The sequence below is a fragment of the Lepisosteus platostomus genome, chromosome 9 (genome assembly GCF_059453375.1).
Source record: "Lepisosteus platostomus isolate fLepPlt1 chromosome 9, fLepPlt1.hap1, whole genome shotgun sequence".
NCBI lineage: Eukaryota > Metazoa > Chordata > Actinopteri > Semionotiformes > Lepisosteidae > Lepisosteus > Lepisosteus platostomus.
Window position 1 is genome coordinate 56,511,135 of NC_142619.1, and position 12,679 is coordinate 56,523,813.

Here is a 12,679-nt window from a genome sequence, read left to right on the forward strand (position 1 = left end):
GAGCAGATGTGTGTAAAGTTTTTAAAAAGACCAATCTACACAAGGCTCCTGGCCCTGATGCTATCCCCGGCCGTGCAGCTGGCAGATGTCTTCTCAGACATATTCAATCTCTCTCTAACTCAGTCTATAGTTCCTTCCTTCTTTAAGAAAACACCATTGTCCCTGTTCCTAAGAAACCCAGAGTCAGCTGCCTAAATGACTATAGCCCTGTTGCACTCACATCAGTTATCATGAAGTGCTTCGAACGGTTGGTTAAAGCATACATCACCACCCCCCCTAGACCCACTACAATTTGCGTATCGCTAGAACAGGTCAACAGAAGATGTTATTGCCACTGCCCTCCATACTGCCCTCTCACACCTGGATAAGAAAGGAACATACAGTATGTGAGAATGCTGTTTGTTGATTACAGCTCAGCATTCAATACCATAGTGCCCTCAGAGCTTGTCATCAAGCTCCACGACCTGGGACTGAACACCTCCCTCTGTAACTGGATCCTGGACTTCTTGACGGAACGTCAAAACAGCACGGCAGCGCCTATTCTTTCTCTGTAGGCTAAAGACGTTTGGCATGCTATCACATATCCAGGCCAACTTCTACAGGTGCACTATTGAGAGCATCCTGACTGGTTGCATCACTGCCTGGTATGGGAACTGCTCTGCCCGGGATCGCAAAGTACTGCAGAGGGTGGTGAAGTCAGCACAGCTCATTACCGGCTGTGAGCTACCAAACATCCAGGATATCTATTCAGCTAGATGTCTGAAGAAGGCCAGGTCCATTCTCAAGGACCCCAGTCATCCCAGTCACAAACTGCTTTCCCTCCTACCATCCGGTAAACGGTACCGAAGCATTCGATCCAGGTCTAAAATACTACAGAACAGCTTCTACCTCCAGGCAATAAGACTGCTAAATAGCCAACCTGCAGCTCCTTTAGCAAATCACCTGTAATGGCTACATGGACACACAGTTTTCACTGTATTCAGCATAACTGCACTACTTGTATATATTGCATACACCATGGACACACAGCAGCTCTACTCATATTGAGTTTTATTCAATTTCTATTACATCTATTATTATGTAACCTTATTTTCGTAACCTCAATTTTGTGATTTTTGTGATTCTTGTGATTTTTGTGAGCTCGCAGAAAAGACATTTCATTGCCAGCAACTACAGCTTTTTTTTAGTGGTATGAAGTAAACATCCAAGGGCATAAAAGAGGGCATTACAGATGAAAGGACATTATTCTGGTCAGCTTGCTTGTACATTTGTATGTAGAACGTATACAAGAAGAACATAGTATAGAAAACATAGTATTAATAGACTGGTGTCCTGTCCAGGGAATATCCTGCCTTGCACCCATTGCTTGCCAGGAAAGGCCCCGGCTCCTCCATGATCCTGTGTTGGATAAAGTGGCTAGAAAATGTATGGATGTTCCTGTTACTAACAGGTACCTTCTGTGAGGATAAATCATACTATAATCAGTAAAAAGTGAAGTAACATAAGAGGCAAAATTATTAAATTATACTGAGAAACCACATAATTTCACATGAACGTCTTCCACGTTCACTGTACTGTATTATGATCAAGTGGATCAATATGCTCAAGTGCTATGTTTTAATGTTAGCACATAACTGCCTGCATTTACATCTGGGAATCACTGAGATAGACAAGGAACTGACGTACTTTAAAAAAGTCTGGATTTGCTTCCTGCAGCGGTTTAGTCCCAATATGAAGATTACAGTTCTTCAGCGAACTCATGTGGGTATATTTCTATTATGTCCACTTATCCAGCTCACATCTCTGAAAAATGTAATATATATGCAAATGAAATAAAGTAGTATTCTAGATATTGATTTTTACAGAACAGCTAAACAAGAATGATGAACATACTTCGTGAACTCAGAGCCAGATAAGTTTATCAGCATGTATTTTCATTCAAGGAAAAAGGAAAACAACATTTCAAAATGCTCTTTGGCGGCTCACCTCGCAAATTAACTTCCTGCTAGAATAGATCAACCATTGATCGGAAAGCAGGGCATTTCTCCTGACTATTAATCTCATATACTGTAGCACACTTTCAAATAGCACAATAGCAGCATTCTGTTTACAAGACCTTGAATGCAATTATCTCTCTTTTTGCTCTGTATTTGTGTGGAAAAAAGAAAAAATATTCAGAGATTATTTTTTTTTAGTTTTCCCTCTTGTTAAGAAAATCTGTATGAATAGCTTTAGGTACAGTACATAAATCCAATCCTTTCATGTATCAAACTCCTTCATAGTATCTACTTTACTGAAATCAGTAAGTAAGAAGATATGGGAAACTTTTCTTTATGAAAGAAAAGCAAAGGAAAAAGAACTTCAATTTAAACCATATCAAGCATATTCCTGAGGGTCAGCATTTTCTCCAGCTATTTGTCAGTTTTTGTATAAAATCATAAAGGAGTAGAACTGCTTGCAGAAATGTGTGGTATTCTATCACATGGCTTGGTAAATCATTATCCTGTTAAAATTATCTCTTGCAAGTCAGGAACACGTTGGATCTGATTAGCAAGATACTACATATTCCTTTCAGAAACAAAAATTCATAGCATGTTCTAAGGAGCCAAAAAATTAATAAGTGCAGACATCTGTGTGCAGCTCTTTCATTATTAGAGCTGACTTTCTGCTATATCAACCTTTTGACTTGCAGTGAATAAAATTTCCATTTCAACACTTCCTCCATTTTATTCCAAACCCTCTCTGATATCAACTACAATTCTCCAAAAAGAAAACTATAAACCATGCTGTATGCTTGGTTCTGTGTATGGGAGAACAAAATTATTCATTAGGCATACTATACTAATTAACACCATGAGGTATGTTTTGACAAATATACACAATACATCTAAAACATCTCCCATGTTACTCACCTTCATCAAAAGAAGCCATCAGGTCCTGCTTGGAAAAATCTGATTATGTTGCTGAAGGCAAAAATCTAATTTACACCGTATACACATCAAAGGACAAACACTTTGCCCTTAATAACAAAAGAGTGAGGGGACCTAGAGTTAGACAATTTGTTTTAAAATATGATGTTGAGGCATGTACAGTAGAGACATAAAGCAGCTTTCTCTCTTCTAATATACCATCAAATGCATATTAATCTGTATTTACCTATGTAGCTGTTTTATAACCTCAAATGCCTGCCATACTGATGAATATCCTGTGACATACAATATGACATCACAGGCTTTGCCCTTTACTAATAGGCTTCAGACCAATGAGTATGGGTAGCTAGAGCTGTTAAAGATCTGGATTTGCAAAATGTGTTCCACAACACCCACATCCCTCTCTTACACTCTTTATGCAGTTCTAAACAAATTTTGCATTTGACTAGAAGAAATAGTCAAAGGTCTTATCACTGTCAAAAGATGTGACCTATACCATATAAGCCTATACCATCATTCAGGACTTTGATTCACTAGATCTACAATTGCTCTTTGATGAATCACTAGTCTAAAACATTTCAATATAGATACTGTAGATGTGCAAATAGTTGCATCGTATTAAGCACACCTGAAATGTGATTGACCCATGACAAACTTTTTTTTTAATATAGCCACATTTGTTGAATACATTGGAAACAGAACTAGTCCTAATTCATGTATACCAAGTAGTTGTCCTATCAGACAAATGGTGTCAGAAAAGAAGATGTTTGAACTTTATTGAACTTTATTGAAAAATTCAATACGGAGGCCAAACAATGTGACACCTTTCTCTAAAACCTATAGAACAGGCCCAAGCGCTCATCAAACTAGTCAAGTGCCCGATCTAATGTTCTGCAGAGGATTTGATTTTTGCTCTGTGTTAGCAAAGAATGCTATCAGAGGACAAATCTGTAGCTGTGATGTGTACCTCAGAGTCATGATGTGCTGTATTATAATGAGTCTTTAATAATAGTCTATCTCCTGAGGGCACTTGGAGACTAACAGTGAGTAGTTCCTAAGAGCCTAGGTGTTTGTGTGCAGCTGCAATGGGATATACTGTACAATTAAAAGTAATGTATACCCTGGCAGATGCATACCCATCTGTTTGGAGCCTTACACTTTGAGAGACAGTGTGTGTTTTAAGTCAAGGAAAGGGATGTTTCTTTTTAAATGGGATTCACAAAATGCGGATGATTTAATCATGATGATTTAATTTCTGTTGTTAATATTGCTTTATGCAGGCACAATATTCTAAAAGAATGCTCTTTTGTTGCTACTCATTTCCCGGCTGAAGTTACAAATTCCTAGAGAAACCTTAGTGTAATTAAGTGGTCCATTCTCCTACCATTGAGGGTTGAACAGAGGGATTGACCTTCCAAGCAAATTAATTTTCCTGAACCATGTAATTACGGAGGAGAAATGTCTTGACCTTCAAAGATCACTCCCACCCAACCACAGTGACCAGAGCAGAGATGGAAGTGAAGGATAGGGAGACACTGTAGCTAAAGCAAGAGTGAGACTGTAGTGCTGTGAGTTGTTTGATTTTAAGTCTGTAAGCTGCTTAGCTGCCTGGTATGTTATAGAGGGCCTTTGTCAAGAAGTTCAGTCAGAATCTCAAAAAGGATTTTAGGCTTTCTTTTTGTTTTTGATTTGGTGGATTTTGGGCTTTCCTGTAAATAAAAGCAATGTTTTTGAACCTTAAGGTTGTGTATACAGCATGTGTGTCTGTTCAAGACCTACCTATTTTAAAGATCCTGTTACTGCCCACTCAGCGGGCCATCTAAAGCACCTTAATTTAAAGTAAGGATTAAGCTGTGAACAGTGAAGATCTCTTTGCAACCTGAACTCACCCCTAACCCAGGATTTGCAAAGCTTTTGCTATTCAAAAGTGGCAGAACAAAGGTGTTGTGGTGTCTGGAGTGATAGCCCTAAAAACATAAGTGATATTTCTACCGTTATTTGGATGAGGACAGCTTTCTCATTTCTGGAGTGCAGCTAGAGACACCTAGGGAGATTCATGATGAATTTTTTGTTTTTCAGTTGTGAGGCTGTTTCTTTTTGGTAATACAGTGTTAAATTAATTCAGGAAAGAAGCTCCTTGCAGAGATATGTTGATGCATATGAAGACAGGAGGGTTGCAGCAAGTTGAGTCATTTGTCTGAATGATAAAGATATTATCAATACATGCAGCAGAGGACTTTAAAACATATTTTAGTGAATTACTTTAATATGGTAAAGAGAAACAAAAGCCTTATTTCTTGGCAATGGTATTGACATTGTGCAGTTTAAAGTAGCAATCACGCACAAAGCAGTGAAAGATAAAGCCTATTTCATCAGACATTTCTGAACTAATTACAGATGATACTATTTATGATATCACACATCCTGTTCATATGAATGGACAAACTGACTTATCAACTGTTTTGATTTATTGTAGGATGATTTCCTTTCCTCTCAGGCATGCAATGAAAAAAGTATGCTATAAATAATACATAAATAACATGACCAGAATAGAAGTAACATGTAACTAAAATAAACACTTCAAGATATTCTTAAGGAATAATAAACTTGCTTTAACACTTTAGATTATACTCTTATGTTTCCTCAGTTCCTCTAGGGATTAAGTTGATATTTTTTATGATTTATAACTCATAACTGATATGCATGCTATAGTAGTTTATTTTGGGATTTTATTTTTCTTTTTGCTACCAGCGTGTGAAAAAATGCACAAGTGCAAAACATGTCATTCAGTGAGCTGTAAAATAAACACATCTCCTGGTTGTAAATGAAATTTCGTTTCCCAGCCGAGTATGAATTGAGCATGCAACACCGACAAAAAAAACAGAAAGGAGATGTCCCTCTATAAGCATCTAAATACAAATCTTTCCGTTATACAATGCCTCCTAAAAGAGAGAGGCTGTTTCTGAATCCAGCAGCCTTGCCAAATCAAAAGAACTGGCTCTCTTGGAGAGCAATAGTTTAGTTGACACTTCAGAATGTTTCCGTATTTTTCTGCACCAGGGATTGTTGTAATTCTCCCAAGAGACTTCGTAGGTGTTGAGAGGGCAGTGCTTGGAAGCTGGCTGTCCTTTGCTGACCCAGAGATATGGACTTATTGAATAAACAATTCTCAGCGTGGTGAATAAGCTGTACAGTACATCATAGCCTGTGCATTCATTCTGCTATATGATGTTGCTGCATGTAAGAAACAAAGACATGACCCTGCTGTAGAAAGATTCATAACAATGCTGTTTTTTCCCTCTTCAAGTGGTGTTTTTGTTCCAGCGCACACATCTTATTTTCACAGTCAAGGATCAATGTCAAGAGGTTCTGATGAGTCTATAGCTTCTATCAGCAGCCCTCTGAATCACTGTAGTCTGTTATCACATGTCACACATAGCTGTAGTGAAAATATGTGACTGACTAGGGATTCAATCGCATTATTCTGCACGTGGAATGATGTAAGCTACACCATTTCTGCTTTAGGTGGTGCATGTCTGAATTTGTTAGAACTGATGTAAATAATTGAAATTTTAGAAACCAGACATCTCTCTCACAAAATGTGTCAGCAGGACATGCCTTCAAAACTTTTTTTTCAAAACGAATAAAAGAAGAACTTATTAACCATCTCATTCTCATGATAGAGAATGAAAACAGGCCCGAAAGACCACACACCTGCCCCAAAATTCTTGAGTTCTGGATTCAAGATTGCCTCTTAAAAAATGTCTGGGTGTTAGTCACTTTCTGCATGTGAAAATATTTCCTTACGGCTCCGAAAATATCTGCTTTTCCACATTTTCCATCTGCATGCATGTGTGCTGACATGCATGTGAGGTGAAATAAAGGTCTTCAATCTCCAATGCTGATCAGATCTCTAAAAGTAGTTCCTCCTGTTATTTGCACTGACATATTGTAAGTACAAAGTTCAATTATCCAATTGGCTCAATTTGAAATATTCAAAGAAATGAAGATGTTTTTTCTAGTACTATAATTAAAATTCATATTTGGATTAACTTCTACGGTGGCACAGTAGCCAATGTGTGGTCTACAGAAAAATATTGGATTTCTGAGTGAAGAAACAGCTAAGACTGACTGAGATCATACAGATTGCTCAATTGGAGGAAAAAAAAGAAAGAAGATCCTGAACGTCGCACAGTAACTGTTTCAAAATGTTTGTCTCTCTTGGTCTCTCTGCCTTCACTCTTCAGCTCTCTCGGCGCACTTCCGTGTCTGTGAGCCGTACTCTGACCACAAAGGCCGCTACCACTTCGGCTTCCACTGCCCTCGTCTCTCCGACAACAAGACCTACATGTTCTGCTGTCACCATAACAACACCGCCTTCAAGTACTGCTGCAACGAGACCGAGTTCCAGAACGTCATGCAGATCAACATCACGGGGAGCTCTGATGGCTTTATGCACAAGTAAGTGGAAAGTCTGGGTGAGTGACTGGAATGCCTTTGCAGACTGACCTTGCCTTTATGAATAAAATAATGCTTGCTGTGCTCAGATCACGTGGACAGTCTTTGATCCATATGCTGTACCAATTAAATTCTCTCTGCGCTTGCCTTTGCCAAAGAACCTTTATTGTCCCCAAAAGGGAGGATAGTTTGCTCTGTGTTTTTTGTTGGTGCTGTTGTTGTTGTTGTGGTTCTGACTGATTTTTTCTTCTGACTACTAAAGACCACTATCCTATGAAAGATGTCTCTCTTAACACTGCACATTGGGTAGAGTCAACATCCAACTTCTAGATGTTGAGAGTAGAGCCTTCAACCCTGTCATTTTAGAAAAAAGACTTCAATGAGTAAATTGTGCTGCCTCATTGGTTTGTCTTATTATTAAGCTTCTAGATGAGTAAATTGTGCTGCCTCATTGGTTTGTCTTATTATTAAGCTTCTAGATGCAAATAAATGAAACACGATTGAAAATTAAGAGTAAAAGTTCTGGCAGATGTATCATACAAAACTTTTACTGGACTGTCTTTATTTTACTTCCTTTTACATATTCATCTCATTAGATACTTTATTTATGATTTATATTTCATTTAAAGTCTTGTTAAACTTCTGATGACTACATTTACAGCATTACACAGGCATTTACTACAGTATCTGAACAGTGCACCATTGTTATTTGAAATCCTTAAGGCTGAATACTTAACTACACGTGATAAGTTTGCAAGAATGGACTTACTAAAATCTGTGGAGAACATTTAGCATTGCTTTTTTTTATCTTTTCTTGTGATGATGTGTCCAAGATGCCATTAATAAGCAGTACAGGCAGTTACATGCATAAGTAATGTAGCAATAACTGTCTCCGTGATGTGCTTTATTTCAATTACAACATAGATGAATTTCATTAAAGCCTCCAGCAGATGTTATTTACTTGTAACAGATGGCTTAAAGGCAGAGACTGTGACTATCACACCACTTCACAATGCCAGAAACCACAGACCTATGGAGATTGTAAGAGCAGACTTTGCTGGGTCTTCACTGAAAATTAGACTATTTTCTTAAACCTTGACTTACCTTGATTGATTGATTGATTGATTGGTTGATTGATTGATTGATTGATTGATTGTACCTCAAGATGGCAACACCCGGGGAATACCATTGTGATTAATATTGAGCTGGACTCACAGCTGATTTATAATACACAAAACTGATTGTGTTGTCATCTCTATGTTACCTCATTTTTTTTAATTCTTTGCTTTCTCAGTTTGGAGTGACTTTACTGTGCATCAGTTATGTCTCACAGCTCTCAGTGACAACCTGTTAACTTCTAATACTGACAGAATTAGAAATGCAGGCATGCCCAGTTGAATCAAGCCCCTCACAGGCCCTTCAGCAACATACAGGAGGTTCTTCTCCAAACTGCAAATGGAGGAGAGGCGTCTAATTGACTGACATCACTGGAAATCCACTGTGTGGGACCTTGCTGACTGACCCCTTCCTGCAAATGTTGGTGTTGTACAATGTGTCAAGGATGGCGTTTAGAGCACCTGGTTGGACCCTATGCGGCGCTGAGACTGTAGTTAGCTAGTGTTTGGCGTCCAAATCCCAATGGCGAGGTAGAAGAACTAGGTCGGGTATCACAGGAGTCAGGTCGAGAGTATCCAAATCCAAAACAAGAGAAGAGACGACGAGACAAAGTCGAAGCAGGAGGCAAAACAAGGTCAGATAGCCAGAAAACAGGTCGAGAGTAATTTCAGTGCACAAGACAAAAAGCCAAGGGTTCGGGGACAGAGTGGAGTGAGAGGTTATAAACAGGGAAGAGCGTGAGGAATGACAATTGATTAATTAGTGTGTGAGTGTTGGTGGTGGGAGGTGCTCGTAGGAATGCGGTTCGTGACACAATGGGCTGTGTTTTGTGTGCACAGTTGACGTCAATTCATTTAAAAATACAGAAGCCATTGTAGTAGCAGCATGAGGTATCTTCCTGCAGGACAAGAAAGGTATCCAGATGCTTCGGAATAGATATTTGTCTTAAGAACATAAGACAGATCGCAAATAAGAGGAGGCTACAGTATGTGGCCCGTCTAGCTGATTTGATAGAAGCTGATGGATTCAAGGATCTCTCCCAGCGATTTCTTTATAGATAAAGGGTACCATCTTAAATAACAAGGTTATATACACTGTAGCTTGCTCAACACTCCCACAAGTGCCTTGTGCATTCTCTCTTTTGTCCTCTGTTTCATTTTTCACTGTTCATTCTGAAGAAGCCCACTGGAATGACTTGCCTGTGCCTTTGAGGAATACTTGAATCAGGTCTCCTTCTAGTCTCCTCTGTTCAAGACAAAAAGTTTTACTTCATTTCACTTGTCAGTGTTGGACATTTCTTAAAGGCCCGGAATGATTCCAGAGCTGCAATGTTTTAAATGAAATCTTACACTTGCTTCATGTAGTTTTAAAATAACAATACTTGTTTTACATTGTACACTTTTAACTACATAGTCTAACATTCTAACATATAAACCTGGATGACTCAAACTTTCCTTCACTTAAACTGCAACAAGAATAAGGTCTTGATACTCATCACCTAAGTATAACCAGTACAGTAACCCTATCAGTGGACAGCTCAGTGCTTGAATTTCAATCAAAAGTGTAAACTATAGGGATGATATTTGATCCTGGCTTGACCTTCAACACGCATATGCAGAAGATTGTAAAAACATCATTCTTCCTTCTCCTGCTCCTCTATTGTAGTTCTAATAATTGTTTCCATCCCCTTACATAGAATAATAGTCTGACATCTATTACATTATGATTTATTGACTTTTTTGTCTATGGCACTCTTTAAACATATCTTTATACCTGTTTCGTTGTCTGAATACACCTCTTTGCACCTCTTTTACTGTTGGTAGAATGATGTTTCTAAATTCACAAGCTCTTGAGAGACAATCTGTGCCCCTGTTGCCATTCACTAATTGCTCCAGAAGAACTCAACAATTTAACATTTCTTTGCACTTTTAATTGGTAGTTTCTGCTATTGAAGACATTACAGAGACTTCTGGCTGTTTGAAGTGAGTATCAGCATGTTGATTCCATGTGATCAAGCAAGATTGACATGAACCCATTTCCACTGATTTCAGGTCAGTCCTAGGGATGTACGATAGAGGCATCAACATCCAAATTCCTTTAAATGTCAATGTGATACCCTAGTATGGGCTGTCATAAAATGAGAACTTTGATAGGTGGGTCAAAGTTAAACACAAACAGAAAACAGCCGCCATAAGGCAAAGGCAGAGAAAAGTGCCCTTTCATTAACATTAGAAAACTGTTCACAAGCAAAACAAAACACCAAAACAATAATTTAGCTCTTTTTTAAGCTTCTTATTCTTCTCCTTTCAAATCCCTGACCAACAGTAGCTGGGCAGCTAAGCTGCTTACCAGACTCAAAACTAACAACTTTCAAACTCTCTCTGAGACTCCTCTAAAGCACTTCCAAACTTTTCAACTTACATTCTTATTTCTCTCCATCAGTAATTTCTCTTTTCCAGTCTCTTTTCCTTCCCCACCGGTGAGGGTGTACTGCGAGAATCTGCCTTCTGTGCAGACAGAGCTTATTGGCAGGCTGTTGTCTTGTGCCAACCATACAAGTGACTATGTGCAGCATCTCATTCCCCACAGATTTAGGGGAAATGAGTCCAGGCAAGAATCTTCTGTTTGTCTGAACCTACTGCCCACTCACTGTCAGCACCTAATCCAGTCCACCAGTAGTAGCCTTGTAAAACTTCCTTCTTACACAATACTCTACAGTAGTATGCAGTACTCCACGCAGAGGATATAAATTATTCTCTCTTTCTCAATCCAAATTACCCCCAGCTCACAATGTACTGTACATCACAACAGACTGTTTTTTTCCCATAATCATTCATCTTAGGTTATATCTTTAGATTATCAGTCTTCACATTTATTTAACCAATTCCATGCTGCTGCTTTCTTGGATGACACACTTAGTACATCAGTGCTCTCATTTTTATTAAGGCAAATATCTTAACTCAGATGTACTGGCTAAAGTCCACTCTGGACTTACACAGACTGGTCAACCTAAGTTTCCATCTTAATTAATTTAATTACTGAAGCAATTTCTCACATCTCCCCTTCATCTTCATTCAGTTGTCCAAGATGGCAGCACGCTAGCATGCAGCGGCCAACAACGGCGCGCAAATTGTCTGTCGAATGCATTTTTTTCCTACTATTATTGTGTCTTTTTTACTCCATGAACAAGTGCTTACAAACATGATCTACAGCTGTGAAGTCCTTCTGGATATAAGCTCAAGATGTGAAAATCTCTCTCAGTACACCAGCTGTACTACTACTCCACGAGCATGGCCTCACGTGTACCCGAGTGAGAAGGCGCTGCAAGCGGGGCGAGACAAGGCGGATGCGCGGTGGGCGGGTGGGGGTGCGCCAGGCTAAAGGCTAACCCCTCCAGACCAGCGATTCCATCTATTTTCCTGGCCAATGTTCGCTTACTGGACAATAAAATGGACTTACTCAGGCTAAGATACACTACACAGCAAGAAATGAGGGACCGTTGTGTTTTCATTCTTACGGAAACGTGGCTCCACGAAAACATCCACAACTCGGCTATTGAGCTGGATGGACTGTTTCTCTTCTAGGCAGACAAAAATGTTTAAACCGGGAAGACCAGAGGAGGCGGCTTGTGAGTCTCTATTAATAAAGGTTGGTGCACAAACGTTACGTCCATTTCGAGTCATTGTTCTCCAGCGGCTGAATTTTCAACAATTACATGCTGACCTCACTACCTGCCGAGAGGGAGTCTAATGTTGTTATCATTTTTGCTGTGTACATCCCGCCGAACGTTAACATCAGAGATGCACTCAAACTGTACAGCACTATTAGCCTGCAACAAAACACACACCCGGACTGTCTTTTCATTGTCGCTGGTGATTTCAACCAGGCAAACCTCAGGACAGTTCTATCGAAATTCTATCAGCATGTTCATTGTCCAACCAGGGGGGAAAACACACTGGACCTTGTTTACATGAACATCCGCGATGCATAAAAAGGCTGCCCCCCACCCCGATCTGGGACAGTCTGGCCACATCTCCCTGCTGCTGATCCCTGCATACAAGCCGCTTCTTAAAAGACCCAAACCAGTCACCAAACAAGTAAAAGTGTGGCCGGAAGGAGCAACCTCAGCTCTGCAGGATTGTTTTGATCACACTGACTGGAACATGTTCAAAGTT

At 39.4% G+C, this 12,679-nt stretch overlaps 1 protein-coding gene across 5 annotated transcripts in view; it reads left to right on the plus strand.

Annotated features, from left to right (window-relative positions):
• Positions 1 to 12,679, plus strand: part of shisal1a (shisa like 1a) — a 98,955-nt gene that overhangs the window by 39,287 nt on the left and 46,989 nt on the right. For all 5 annotated transcript variants that reach the window (XM_088645745.1, XM_088645742.1, XM_088645743.1 and 2 more), the window contains one exon: positions 7,178 to 7,391. In XM_088645745.1, coding sequence (XP_088501871.1) covers positions 7,178 to 7,391 — 214 coding nt within the window. The remainder of the gene's footprint in view (positions 1 to 7,177; positions 7,392 to 12,679) is intronic.